The sequence below is a fragment of the Hibiscus syriacus genome, unplaced genomic scaffold (genome assembly GCF_006381635.1).
Source record: "Hibiscus syriacus cultivar Baekdansim isolate YM2019G1 unplaced genomic scaffold, ASM638163v2 tig00003518_pilon, whole genome shotgun sequence".
NCBI classification, from domain to species: Eukaryota; Viridiplantae; Streptophyta; class Magnoliopsida; order Malvales; family Malvaceae; genus Hibiscus; species Hibiscus syriacus.
The window spans coordinates 153,800-169,323 of record NW_024061976.1 but is presented as its reverse complement, the minus strand read 5'-3'; the positions used below and the strand labels follow the sequence as shown (position 1 = coordinate 169,323).

Here is a 15,524-nt window from a genome sequence, read left to right as displayed (position 1 = left end):
GGAAAAAAAGGGACAACTATAATTGCAAATTTTTTCTGGACTCAATACCTAGGCCTAGATCCAAAATGATCCAAACCTATTACACAACCCAAAACCTAAAGAAGAAAAAAAAAACTAGTGCTCCCACCATCTCATAAAAAATCTCTTGTTGACTCTTACAAAGTTAAAATTTTTAAACTTTGACGATGATTATTTTAAATATTTTAAATAATTAAATTTTATAAAATATATATTTCAAAATTGATTTAAGGTTTTAAAAATATAATTTTATATTTTTTTATTAATAATAAATTTTAAATAATAATTAGTCAAAGTTTTAAAAAAATTGACCAAAAAAGTCAATAATGAACATATTCCATGGGGAGAGGGACTATATTTAAAAAAAAAACCCCATAGTTCCAAGATGTTGTCGCTATCGCCTTCACACACAATAACCTTCGGTAGTGTCCCTTACAAACAAGGATTTTGTCGCTTCCAATAACACCTAAAAACAAAAAAAAAAACCACCTAAACCTTGAAATCAAATCTTACTAAAAATTAAACTCTCCTAAGATCTCACTACAACTGAACTTTCACTTAATCCCTAAAAATATAGTGTTTTGTTTCTATCAGATTCCCCCCATATGACTCAATTTAAACCCTTCATCACACCAAGAGAAGGATACACACGATTCTTGAAAAAAATCACAAACATACGAATGTAGAGCCTATGAAAATAAAGGAGAGAGTTCTCATTAATCTAAAAAAAATGAACATAATAGCATAAAGAAGAAAAACGAACCTTTAAACTCTGAACAAGCCATCATTCATGAATATTAATAATGCGTGCTTTTGTGCAATATTCCATCTTTTTTAAAATGTATTACATGAAAATTATTTTCATCTTACGAAAATTGAGACAATAGTACTTTGTTATGTTGGCTAAAAGAGATAATATCTTAAGTGGTTGGATAGCGATTTTTTTAATTGATAATATAACAAAGTGACACCATCTTCAAATGATGTGACCTTGTTTTTGAATAAATACAAATATAAATGATCGTTTCAAAACGAGATCCAAAATATTTCTTTAAAAAATACATTCATATGTGAGATTTAAATGAGGGTAAATACGTATTCATAGTTCTTGAAAAATTAGCATCATGTATCTTCTAAATGTACTATTTTCTTGGATGTTGAGGGTTGAACCTATTTTATCCTATTTTAAAGATAGATCTAATTTAAAGATATTCGATCGTACCTAGTCAAAAACAAACAATAACATCTCCCATTTTCAAAACATATATATTTGTCATGAATATTTTCAAATTACCTAAAATAATTTCGAAAATATTTAAATAATTCTCATATATAATTATAGAATTAACTGTATATAAGTAGAATCAACCCCGTTGGTCATTCACCTTCACTTACGCTGTGTAAGTTCAATTGAAAAGATGTGTGGCTTTACGAGTTGCAATCATTAAAAAATAAATTATTGTGTACATATAATGTGTTAAATATGAGGATAAATTACACATTTAGCATCTAAATTACTAGTATTGTTTCATTTTAATACCTAAACATTCATTTGTCTCAAAATTATACCTAATACTTACTTTTTCTTTTATTTTAATACCTCATCGTTAAAAATTTAAAGGCCCTGCATTTTATGGGTAATTTACATAATATGTATTTAACTATCATCTTGCTCCTATTTTGGTTACTAAAGTTTAAAATTTTTTAATTTACTACTCAACTTTCAAATATCTTTTGTTTTAATCACTCTAATTTTTTTATTAATAATTTTTGTGACATAACGTTTTTATTATTATTTTATTATTATATAATTAAAATAAAAAATAAATTTGAAAGTTAAAGTGATTAAATTAGGAGTAATTTGAACGTTAAGTAATTAAATTAAAAACTTTAAACTTTAGTAACCAAAATAGGAGTGAGAAGATAGTTGAGAGATGAATGATGCAATTTACCAATAAAATATACCACATACAACAGTTTCGTTAAATTTTTATCGGTGAAATACCAAATTGAAACCAAAAGTAAATGTTAAGTATAATTTTGAAACAAATAAAAGTTTAAGTGTTAAAAACGAAATAAAATTAATAATTTAGATACTAAATATATAATTTACCCTAAATATAAATACAAGAAAAATACAACAATTCAAGTAAATAACTGATTTAGTAGGTAAAGACGACCACATGAAACAAGGGGACGTGTCGAAACTCAAAACGACACAAGCTCATCACACCTTAGCCGCACAAAGAGGAGAAAAATCATTGAAATCACAAAATCGAAAGGGAAAAAAAAGGGAATATTGAAGGCCCCAAACGCCACAAATTCTTGAAACAGAATGAGAAGACAGAGATATGAGAGCTGCTTCCGTTTCCTCTGCTCTACCCCCCGCTGCTTCCGCCTCCGTCTCCGCCAATTCCCAGCGCAAAATCCACCGCAGCTTCACTTTCAACAATTCTCATCATCACCATCAACACCCCTTTCTGCTCAAAGGTGTTTTCTTTTTTTCACCTTTTATCTGCTTGTTTTCTTTCTTTCCAGTTATCAAAAGCTTATTATTGATGTTAGTTTCGAGGTGTCCTTAATCTAAAATCAACCTTCAACCTAATATAAAAATAATCCTTAGAAAAACTGCACATTACTGCGTCAAGCTCATAATAATCATACCCAATACTCACACTTCTACCGGATCCAATTTCTTGTTCTAAATTATGTATATCATATTTTCCAAGCCTATTTGGAACTTCTAGATATTGATTGTTAGCGGAATAGTTCTAATATTAAGGGACGGAGGTGGGATGGAAGTATGAGGGATAAATTGTTTAATTTTAAATAAATAGGGTCCTAAAATGTAATTAAACCATAAGAATCAAGAGTTAAGGGTTTGATTTCATAAATTTTAAAATCTAAAGGTCTTAAAAGTAATTAAACCATAAAAATTAAGAGATTAAGAATTTGATTTCATTAATTTTAAAAGTCAAAGGTCTTAAAAAGTAATTAAACTAGTAAATTTTGGGGCCAATGATTTATTCCATTAATTTTGAAACTAATAGTGCCCTAAAAAACATTTATGCCAAAAAATTTTGGGAGGGGCAAGAGCTTAATTGTATTAATTTTAAAACTAATAGTGACTTGAAATGTAATTAGACCAACATTCACGAGAAATACTAAAGAAATGACTCTTTTACATTCTTGTCACATGTAAACGTTGTACATTGATGTTTTAACTGCAATTCAAGCTGCTTTTATGTCATAAAAGCTTGACAGGATTGTGTCCGATGTCTTGCAGTTACAAATGAAAGCAGGACCGACTTATCTACTGAACCTAAGGACGAGAGATTGGAAAGCGATAAGATCATTGACGGGATGGACTTCGGTGAGCTTTGCAACGAGTTTGAATGCGTTAGTAGTCCCTTGGTGGAATCTACGGCAAGACAACTCCTACGTGACATTCTAGAGCTACGGGAAGGAAATCGTGCACTAGGGACGTATGCGGTTTCTGTCAAATACAAGGTTTCTTATATGTTCTCCTTGTTGTGTTCGAACATTTTCATTTCACCGAATATTATGACACCATTGTGATGTAGGATCCGATCCGAAGTTTCACAGGTCGTGAGAAGTACAAGAGACTGCCCTGGATAACAGGTGCTCTAACAAATCCCACCGTGGTAAGCTTTTGAAGTTGCCTTTTCCCTCCTCTTATCCTTGTGAATTGTTGTATCAATGTTATGCAAATGTACCATCCATCGGTTTTCTTGTCGATTATACCGATTTTTGTTGGTGGCATTGCTGCAGAGAGTGCAAGAAATGTTGATGTTGTCGACGAGTGTACTCGGTATCAAATGGACGGTACAGGGGAAACCAAAGTCTTTCGTCGCCGGCATAGGTGGTGATCTGATAATGAGAGTTAACTCACGGTTCACTTTGAACCAGATTAGTGGGCAGGTGATTGAGCATGAAGAGGCGTGGGACTTATCATCTTCTTCGGTTGTTACTCAAGCATTTTTCTGGACGTCCCGTCGTCTATTTGCCACCATCGAGGCTGCAAAGGACCTGGCTGATGGAGCCAAGGACTTGTCGTCTCGTTTTTCAACTAAGCAAGAGAACCCGGAGGTTTACCCAGACCCTTCCGGTGATCCAACTAAGGTGAGTCCTTGCAGTAAATACAACCTATACCTTCAAACTTGATTGCTTGTTTTATATTTGAGCACGCAACGAGATGAATGAAATTAAACATGATATGTATATAAGGTCCTTCAAACATGTTCAGTATTGTCTTCCTGAAGAACGTCTCGGATGCCGGAACACATGCTCCGGTGCTCGAGACACTCCTCCGAGAGACGAAATCCTTCTAGAAGGCAATACCGAACATTTATTTATTTGTCTCCTTAACATTATTGCCTGATCGTTCATGTGATGTGTTATCAGTTCTTTCAAAGGGACGATGGATTCCAAAGAGATGTATACCAAATTGCATTGTTTCTGGCAGTCTTCTATTTTGTTGTACAGTTCCTGAGGATAACCCTTTAGAACTTACTATTTTTCCTGCGTCCTTGTTCTGCTTATTACTACTGTAATTAGCTGCCTTTTGTATTGTCATACCATATAGTTTTCAACAGAAAAGAAGTATAGAGATGTAATTCTCTGAATATATATAAAAAATTACATTACAAAATTATTCATATTTGCATATTTCATTGTTCTTAGTTTGTTCGTTGGAATTCACGTCTTTGAAAATGGTTATTGAATGCTTGGGTAATTTTGTTTATTGTGTTCATTACGGACAATTTTGGAAATATAATACCTTTTCTCTATATAATCTCTTATTAGCCAGGACCGTTAACGTGATTAATATTTGTTTATAAGCTTATAAATTGTAGAAACTGAAGCTGGAAAAATGCATCTATATTAATTGCGGGTTAATTTGGGTCTATATAAAAATATATAAATGATGTCATTTTTACCACGTCAATATTTGTATATGTGGCAATGTCGCATCATTTATAGTGTTATATAAGTCTGTCACGTCATCTCAAGTTGTCGACCTTAAGTTGGCTAACGACTTTCATCTAAAAATGATTTTTTGTCAAAATAAAACGTTGAGTGGTAAAATATTCTAAAAAAATTAATACGGACAAATTTTACAATACTGTCAAATGTTAGGGTTATTTTGAGTATTTATTGTTGTATATGAGCACGTGGTTTAAATTTGATAAAAAATAGACTTAAAATAAATCATAAATTGAAGGAATAAGAAGAATATAAAAAATTGAAAGACTAAATTGAAAAAAAATATTATCAAAAAGAGGAATTGAAAGTACACATATATTCTAATATGATTTTGGAGTATGTGACTCAAATTTGATAAAAAACAGACTTAAAATAAATGACGAATTGAAGAAATAAGAAGATTATGAAAAATTGAAGGACTAAATTGAAAAATAAAAAAATTGTTATCTAAAAGAAGAATTGAAAGTACACATGTATTCTACTATGGTTTAAGAGCATATGATTCAAATTTGGTAAAAAAATAGACTTAAAATGAAGGAGAAATTAAAGAAATCATGAATAAAATCATAAAACTGTGAAAATACTTAGTCAAATTTTTTATTTTTCGAGTAACTAAAAAATTCAAAATTTCAACTCGACTAGAACTCGAAAACCGAAATTATAATTCGAGTTGACTCGAATAACTCGACCCGAATACTCGAAATTGAAAAAAAATTGATTTTTTGAATCAAATCGAATTTTACTTACATCGTATACAATAGTTTCCAAAACAAATAAAAATGACGAAAAATAATAATTCAAGCAATATTCAAAGGTTGTTCGCGCAATTAGATTAATCTATATCAAATACAAATTCACTATATATAATTTCGATACTAACAATAATCTAAAGGTCCTTATTATAACGGAAAAGTATGAACTAATTAATGAAATAATTATTATTTTTAGATGTCTCAGATTCGAACATCAATAATTATAGCAGGAGTGATTGAATATTCATTGTCAAATAGTTAGAGTATTTAGAACATATATTACTTTATAATAATCTTAACCTAATTAAGTCCAAAGTTTAAGCAATTGCGTCTGTTAATTTATGTGTGTTATCAATTATTAAGAAAGATTCTAAACATGTACTATCTTATAATCATTTTAGGACTGACTTGCTTATGTTTGTAAACCATTGAACAGCAGAAACTGCAATATTCTTAGCCTGCCAACATGCACTGTTGCCATGTGTGTGGTTATAGAAATTGTTAAGAGTTTGAATTGAATGAATTTGATCTGACTCAAATTGATTGGAAAAAGTATTTTTATTTCTACTTTATGTGGAGATCCGTTCTCGATAGGTCTGTAAATGAATCGAACGAATACACACGAGGGTATGTTCATATTAGTTCATTTAATTTTATTAATCGAACAAACGAACGAAATTCGTGTTCGTTCATTAAAGAATGTACCTTGTTCGTGTTCGTCCATGTTCGTTCGTTAAAATGATAAACGAAAACAAGCGAATGAACATAAAATTAAATTAGGTTTATATTTGAGAAGAATTTTTTCTTTTCAAATAAATTTTAGGGTTAATAATTTTAAATTGATTTAGGTATTTTTTTATTTGAATTTAAAATTAACTTGATTTTAAAACATTAATGTTTTTAATATTAAAATTTATTACATCTTAATATTTTAAACGGGTCTAAAGATTAGAATGAACATAAACAAATATAAATAAATGAACGAATTATTTGTTTGTGTTCGTTCATTTAATTAAACGAAAATAAAATTTCGTTCATGTTCATTCGCTTAATAAATAAATGAATATAAATGAATTTCTTGTTAAACAATTCACCGACGATTCACTAAATATTCGGTTTATTTATAGGCCTAATACTCGAGTCAATACCTGCAAAGAGGACAATTAGGATTTATGCTCATAATTTTAACGACCTGTCAACTCAGTTGGATAGTGGCCGCACAACGTTGGGTTCAAACATAGCTTATAGGAGCACAACACATGACAGATACCGGAAGTAATCACAATAACTTTCAGTGAAAACACATACATCATGGGCAAAACATGCTATTTAGCATGAGTAACTTCAAACAGCAACTTCTGACATATCACCTAATCGGATAAAACATATATCTAATCTTATTGTTTAGGGATGTTCAATCGATCAATTCGATTAACTGACTGAATTACTCAAAAATGTATTAGTATTTTTTTAACTGTTAATCAAATTAATTTTTTTTTTCAAAAATTTGTAAACAAATCGAATAAGGTTCAATTAATTGAATTAACCAAAATTTTCTGTAAAAATTTTTATTTAGATTAATTTGAATTAATTAGAGGTACTTTTTCTTCATTTACGTTAAAATTTGATTAGGTATTGAAAGTTTAATAGGTATAGTTTGATGAAGAAATAGTTGAATCTTAATTTTTTTAAGGGTTTGAGCTTAAAATATATATAAAATATTAAACATTTACTAATTTCGGTTAATTAACCAACTTTGAACCAAATTAATCGATAACCGAACTTTGAAAAAATTTAACTATTAACCGAATTAAAATTAAATTAATCGGTCGATTAATCGAACTAAATTTTAATTCAATCGATTCATTCGTTAAAACTGAACACTAAACACCCCTACCGTTATCTACCGGTAAAATCCACAGGAATCAAAGCACAACATCCCCAAGCAAAATTTATCAACCTTGAACATTATATACATATATGCACATCTAACAGAAAAAGGATGCGATATTACTACTTTGACTCTTATAACACAATGTTTAACTAATTCCACAAATACAGACTGATGAACTTATGATGTGTGAGACAAAAGCTCTATATCCCATATTATCCAATCAAAAATGTATATGTCAACTTTATCATACAGAACTCATCAAATAGTCTTAGTATTAAGGAAATATTATTCTTGTTAAAAATTTTAGATTCAAGGAATTTCGTCTGTAGGATATGTATGCGCGTTGTCAATAAATTAATAAAGTTCTTTCACATATAGCGTCTGATTCCTCTATATTTTCTCAAATCTAATTTCCCCAGCTCCTCAATTTTGAGGATTTATGTAAGGATTTTAAGGGTCGAATTCGGCGATATGGAGGTTGTAGATTCCGATTTTTGTTCGAATCGAAATTGCTAATATTAATTTTTATTTAACTATTTTTTAATTTTAATTTTAATTTTTTTTTGTTTTTAATTTTCTATTTTAATATTTATTTATATAATATTTTTTTTACAAATCCAAAATACAGGCCTACAACCAGGCCAAAACCCAAGCCCAAATCGGGCCCAAGAGCATAACCCAACCCAATACTCAGCCCAATAGAAAAATAATTAGGGTTTGATGAAACCCTAATTACCTATCACCACCACAACCAGTTCACACCTCCCATTCCACCACTGTTCCACCCGTTTGATCTCGTCAGCCGACAGTCGCCATTCCACCACCCGAACATCATCATCTCAGCCAACATTGACAACCAAATCAACAAACCCATTAGAAATTTAAAAAAATCCCAAAATAATTAATTAATAAGAATGTAGGGAAATCATTTCCCTGAATTCTAGCCTCAGACAAGTGCTTAAAACCGAAGAAAGAGATAGAGTTGGAGGGGGGATACAGTTTTTCGAAAGAAAAACACAGAGAGAAACATACCAAAAAGAAAAAAAAAGATCATGAGAAGAGAAGAAGAAAAAACTTGAAAAAGAAAAGAAAGAAAAAGAAAAGAGAGAACACGAAAAAGAGACAAAAATAGATAACGTTACCCTTCGATTTCGTGCATCTTCGTTTCACCGGAGTTGAAAGGAGATTCAAAGCATCAAAAAAGGTAGTTCTTATTAGATTTTCGGTCTTTAAGAAAATGTAAAAGGGATTGACTTTGTGATTTTGGGTGTTCGGTTTGCTTTGGGTTTTGAAGAGAAGAAGTTTACGAGGTCGAGCTAGCGTCGTCGGCCTCTCGTTGGGGTCGCTAGGAGCAACCGGAGAGGGAGCTCACCCCTCCTCTTTCGGTTGAGAGAAATGAAAGAAAAAAAAACGAGAGAGATAAGAGTAGAGAGAGTGAAAACGGCGCTGAAGGGAGGAATGAGAGCTAGGTTACTCTCAAACCCTATAAATGGGTATTTATGCCCCCAAAATGACTTAGTTTTGAGGTGGTTAGGGTTTCATTAGTTTAGCGCATGGGTAAACTACGTAGGGGTCCTTTCATGTTTTAGGGATTTTAATTTGGTCACTGAACAAGGGTTTTCATTTTTATATTTCAAGCTCTTTATTTTACTGGATTTATGTTTTGGTCACTAAATGTATAGGTGATGTTATTTGGGTAAATTACTCGAATGGGTCTTCGAATATGTAAAGTTGTAATTTTAATCCATGATTATATGTTATGAAAGTTTCTAATTTTGCCCCTATATTCAGTGTATGTTACATTTTGGTCCCCATAAGTTGTCCATTTCTGATTGTTTTAATTTTTGGCCTGTAATATTGAATTATTTCATTCTGGTCCCAAACGTAGGGGTTTATTACACTTTCAGTACTTGCAATATTTGGTTATTGTATTATTTACTTTGTTATTTAGTTAATTTGAAATAGTACCTTAATTTCTTGTTTGTTTTATAGTTTAATCCCTAAAGATTATCATATTTATTATTTTAATAATTCATTTACATGTTTGTAAAATTCTTGCTAATTGAAATATTTTCGAATATTATTTTATACGAGGAATTTATGGAAACGCCCCTTAACTGACAAGGAGTATGTTTCTAAGAATTTTTCGAATAAAATAATACCTTTTATTTTTTTAAAATGAATTTGTTTTCTTGCTATATTTTATATATTTGTTGTATTTAAAAAATTTAGGGTAGTATTATTTGGTATGAGGAATCCATAAAAATACTCCCTTAACTAACTAGGAAAGTATTTTCGAGGATTGTTCGTACAAAATCATATCCCTTTTAACTTTTCTAAAAGGATCACAATTTAAATGTATTTTCAAAATTGCCAATTCACATATTTAGTTGATGTATAATCGATTAGGTACCGACCGATTTTGGGCGTTGTGGGGGTGCTAATCCTTCCCCACGCGTAATCGACTCCCGAACCCTTTTCAAAACAAGTTTCTAGTTAAAAGCAAATCATTTTTTTATCTTTTAAGATTATTTTTCTTCAAATTGTTTTAAAAAATATTTTTAGGTATTCGACCTACCTAACCCAAAGGTCGATGGCGACCCTAAAATTATTTATTTTTGTATTTATTTAAAAACTTGATATTTTCTAAAATAAGTTGGATCGCTTCCCAAAATAGCCCCAAAAAGCTTAAGGACCATTCCGACAGCTTGGAGACTCCACTGAGGACTATTAGAGAGTCAGGCCATAATCGATTATATGTCATCTTTTTAATTGAAAATGGAAAATTTGAATTATATTTAAATTTTTATCCTTGTTTTGTTTGCATCACATCACCTTTTTTATTAGTCGTATTAATGTGATTGGTTTACATGTTTCCGATTTCTAACCTTTTTGGTTTTATTATTCTTAGATCGAGGCAAAGGATTGTGAGTTGCCCCTCACACACGTCATAACCATTTGACATTTAGAGCCTTCTAACTATGCTTTGTCCCGTTAGGTAGGGGTGAACGCTACGCTTACGTGAGAAAAATTAATTTTCTCCATATGGGCTTTAGCAAGTAACCCCTGGGGTACATTTGTGTCATGTTTACGAGTGAAACATTGAGTTCCCTCACATGGACATGGGGAAATTTACCCTCTCGAATTGAACTCGATCCATTTAAGCTTATAATGGGTGAGGATCAAGGGTCTGGCAGGCTCAAGGGGCCATCAACAAAGGATAATTTGAGGACCATGTTATTAATACTGAATTTCAGCCTGTTTTATATTGAACATCTGTCTGCGGTTATTCAAAAGTCACAAAGGGGAAACTCATTCTAACCGTTTTCCTCGAATCTATTTTTTTATTTTTGCAAGAATTATGAAAACTAGAAAAGTATGCGGTTAGGTTTTATTTCTCTATGCGAAGCCTGTGAACTAGAAAAATGTGGTTAGGATTTAGTTGCCAAATAAAAGCATGAGGGTAAAATGTTGGGTAGATTACATGTGGGTAAGGTTTATGATATATTTTTTTGTTATTCGATTTTTCATTGTATATACTAACACAATTGTTTTTTGCATTGCATGATCATTCATTAAGAAAGGTGTTCATTCACGAAGTGGTCATCAGAATAGAAGGCGGTCATAAAATAGACAAGAGTTTTCACAACAAATAATGAATTTAGAAGTGAGGTCATGGTCTGAAGAAACTCAGAGGAAGAAGGGGGATAGTTTTACTGAAGACTATATATTAGTGCTACTAGAGGTTGCTCCAGTTAGTTTGAGGCAAAATGATATGCAAAGGCTACATGAAATCTGGGAGAATTGGAAATATGATACAGACATGCATTTTGGCAAAAATATGGTGACATAACTCTTTTGTTATATGTGAAAGTAAATGAACCCTTGATCAAAGCTCTGATCTAGTTCTGGAATCCAGCATATAGTTGTTTCACTTTCAACAAGGAGGATATGATTTCCTCATTGGAAGATTATACCTCCCTGTTTTATTTCGAAACGATACATTTGGATAGAATATACTCAAAGGCGATGAGGGTGCAACCCTTTAAAGGAAAACTCACAAAGATTACCAGAATGGGGGAGAAATGGGTAGCTGACAGAATACAAAAGAAATGAGAGTCTGACTGTTTTCCTTGGCCGTGCCTTAAAGAACTAATTGTCAAACACAGTGATATTGAGAAGAGCATGGAAATGTTCACTTTGGGAATTTACGGATTAATGATTTTCCCAAAACTTCTTTTCCATATATAATCTGCAGTGGTTGATTTATTTGAATGTTTGGAAAGGAAAGTGAATCATGTTCTTGTAGTCTTAGCTGAGACATTCAGGTTGCTTAACAGTTGCAAAAGAGCAGAGAATAACTGCTTCACTGGGTACGTTCAGTTGCTTACTGTGTGGATCCGTAGCCACTTCTGGCAGATTGATCGAGAATATAGTCATCAATTCTCAAGTGCCTATTCACCCTTGAAAGATTTGCTCACCAAAGAATGGCCTAAGCATCTCACAAGAAAAGATTGGGGTTCATTTTTCAAGAATTTACAAGATCATGTTATAGTGTGGCGCGTCCCCTGGATAATCTTTGTCGATATATTGTACAAATGTGTGGAGTCTGATTGGGTAACTCTGTTGGGGTTATGGGGTGGAATAGGTTATGCTACAATAATGGTGTTAAGGGAATATGGGGTACACCAATTCATCCCAGCCACCTCAGGCCTAAGTAAGTCCGAATTTGTGTACCACATATATCATTACAATAAATCGCTCGCTTAATGTCAGATGAATGGAAGTTAACCTTTCAAACCGATGTGGGAGCAGCTGAGGTCATGTTAACACCAAATTATGTGTCTTGGAGATCTATAAGGAAGAATGACGTCATTCCCTTAGCTGACCATGTCAAGTTATTCCTTTAGAAGAGCGGTTCAGATATGCACCATCTGAGTTGGAAATACTAAGAAATAAATATGAAGCCAAAATTGCCAGAAAGGAAAAAGAGTGTGAAGGTCTTAGGCAAGAGAATTTCATGTTAGGCCTCAATAGTGGATTCCATAGTAAAAAAATTGAGCTCATGCGAAAGAGGGAAGATGAGGTTGAGCCTGATTTTACGAACTTAATGAAAGATTACAAAAAAATGAATCGGGCCTGGGAAATTGCTGGACTAGAAAAAACTTCAGAGTAGTGGAAGTTGGAACTCAAGGCTTAAAAGGATCATTGAGTTAAGGACATCAGAGCTGAAAGAGATTGTCGGTTTAGAGAACTAGAGGCAGAGAAGAAGAAACAAGATAAAGAGCTCGAGATAGAGAAGAAGTCATGGGCTCGTGCACTGAGTGGTGAAAGAAAAGAAGCTAAAGAATTGAGACAAAGGCACATCCTGAGCGAGAAGCGAGAAGCGAGAAGAGGAACTCACTTTTGAAATGCAAGGGTTGCAAGCTAATATAGAGGAGCTCAAAGTGGAAAATCAAAGCATATAAAGCAAGATAGAGGAGGGAAGCGAAGAATTGAACAATTAGAAGTTGAGAAAAGTAATATGTTTAAAGGGTTCAGAATGGAGGTGAATAGCATGCTTAGTGAACTTGAGATTAGAGGACAAAGAGTAGATGAGATTGAAGCTGAAAAGAGGCAAAGCAGTGAAGAGTTGAAATTAGAAAGGAAACATCAAGATCATGTGCTCAAAGGCAAGCAGAATAAAGTTTTCCTTTGGATACAACAATGTGGGACAAAGAACAAGAGAATAGAGGTCCTCAATCAAGGGATGCAAGAGATGGAAGCAAGGCATGAGGAAGAGTTAGCTCAGGCTCAGGCAAAGAATGAAGAGTATAGTACTTACATTCTGCAGCTCGAAAATTCCTTATTTATAGAGAATGGTCAGCGCGGGCCGACAAATCTAAGGGTTATCCTCGAGAAGAATACCACTTTGCGAAGAAAGGTTCTTGATTTAGAGGATGCCTTGCAAATTTATTAAGTATAGATCACTGGTCTTGAGCACACTATCTGAAGCACCTGACGGCAGTGGTAGAATGCGAGTGATCACTTTGAGGATTGAAAAACAAATATGAATCGTGTAATTATTGAAACCACGAATAAATTAAGTAGTGTTGCAAGGCAGTTAGGAGAGATGAATATCCAACCAGGAGTCATCCAGAGCTATACAAATCCAGCATCAGATTTGGGAAAAAAGGTCATTTGGCTTGTCAATGAGATAATGGAGTTGAATACTAGAGCTAGACCTTTTCTGTAATGGATTCATCTTGTAACGATAATGCTTTTTGTCCTTAAATGAAAGTTGTTCTAAGATTGATCACGTTTTATAAATCAATGCTTTTCTACATTGCACAATGTGCATTCCCATTTCTGTATTTTTTCATTTACATTTTTGCATCTTTACGTTCATATCTATATGTCATACATTGCATGATACACATTGCATGATACACATTGCATATTAATATGAGTCAATCATGAAAACTTGAGAGTACCTTGTGAAGGATATTATGACAGAAGTTCTGAAAACAAATTGAAGTCACCTGGGGCGTGTCTCTAAAAACATCGAAAGTAATTAATGAAATATTAGCACATGTTAGTAGGATCAAGAGAATCCAAGAGAAACTCATAAAGACCCAACAAGAAATGTTTGATGAAGAAAGAAAGTTCCAATATGAGTCCAAGGAACAGATGTCCAAGCTGATGAGTATGATCGTTACAGTAATATATGGGGAGAAATTGTTAGAGGACCCTATTATGCAAGAAAAGATGAAAACTTTGAGTGAGAATCTAAATGTTAGTGGTGCGGCCAATGCGATGATAACAAATGATCAATAACCTGTTGGGGAATGTGATAATCCAATTCAACTCCAAAAATAAGGTATGATTCTAGAAAATACGACATATATCATGCTGGGAAAAGCAAAAATTGAGGGTGAAACTTCTAACACGAAAGTTGAGCCTAAATCAAAGAAGAGAGGCACGGAAGAGGCTCAGGTGCCATTGAAGAAGACTAAAAGAATATAAATAAAAAGAAGAGAATACCTCTCGTTCTGATTCCAATTTCATATTCAGACTTGTTATCTTTTCTCTTCGAAAGTGGTCTCCTAATGCCTCTTCCTCCAAGGCCTAATATTAATTTGCGTCCATATTAGAAAGGTGTCAAAAATTCATGCAACTATCATTCTAAATAATTTAGCCACTCTACGGAAAGTTGTGTAATCATGAAATTTAAAGTTCAAAACCTCATCACGGAAAGGTTGCTATGCTTTGAAGATGGAAAACCTAAGCTTTTCAGAAGCTAAAAACTGGTCGATGAAGGAAGATCTGCAAACCAATGTCTCTCCCAAGACGTTGGTCAAAAGTTAAATCTTTGAAGCAAGCATCTCGATCATCAATCAAAAGGTCTTCAAGATAGCCATAATAATTGCAAGGAGAAAATGAGGTCAAAAGAGCTTATACTTAATTTTCCTTCATTTTCGCACAACAAGTTATATCCCAAGTTGCTCTAAGCCCAGCTAATTGCTCCAGTCTGGCTAAGCCTTTGCTGCTCCCTTATCCCAGTTGGTATAATGAGAGTTTTTCTTGTGAATATCACGCCGAAGCCCGAGGAAACTCCATTGAGAATTGCAGCAACTTCAAGCGACAAGTCCAAGATCTTTTGGCTCATGGATTTATAGAGCTGGATGCTAACAATCAGTCTATTTCGATTAGACAATTGGGAGTCAACCCCCATAATGGAACTGATGGGGTCAAAAGGAGTGAAGTGCATACAGAAGAGGGTAAAAAATAAAAAAGATAAAAATCAAGAAAAATGTAGTATGTGAGGCATAGATAAAGGATTCAACTCTTGATACCTCTCTGATGCTAAAAAT

At 32.9% G+C, this 15,524-nt stretch overlaps 1 protein-coding gene across 1 annotated transcript; it reads left to right on the top strand.

Annotated features, from left to right (window-relative positions):
* The first annotated feature begins 2,275 nt into the window (after positions 1-2,275).
* LOC120178959 lies at positions 2,276-4,613 on the top strand. Its single transcript, XM_039184710.1, has 5 exons — positions 2,276-2,508; positions 3,305-3,528; positions 3,603-3,683; positions 3,811-4,161; positions 4,444-4,613. Exons 1-5 carry the CDS (start codon positions 2,370-2,372, stop codon positions 4,543-4,545), a joined length of 897 nt encoding a protein of 298 aa, XP_039040641.1. The 5' UTR covers positions 2,276-2,369; the 3' UTR covers positions 4,546-4,613.
* The last annotated feature ends 10,911 nt before the right edge of the window (positions 4,614-15,524 follow it).

Bases quoted from the DNA above. Each gene is read 5' to 3' on its own strand.
- LOC120178959 (XM_039184710.1), top strand. From the start codon at position 2,370: ATGAGAGCTGCTTCCGTTTCCTCTGCTCTACCCCCCGCTGCTTCCGCC. The intron at 2,509-3,304 runs GTGTTTTCTTTT...GATGTCTTGCAG, and splicing joins ACACCCCTTTCTGCTCAAAG to TTACAAATGAAAGCAGGACC. The intron at 4,162-4,443 runs GTGAGTCCTTGC...ATGTGTTATCAG, and splicing joins CTTCCGGTGATCCAACTAAG to TTCTTTCAAAGGGACGATGG.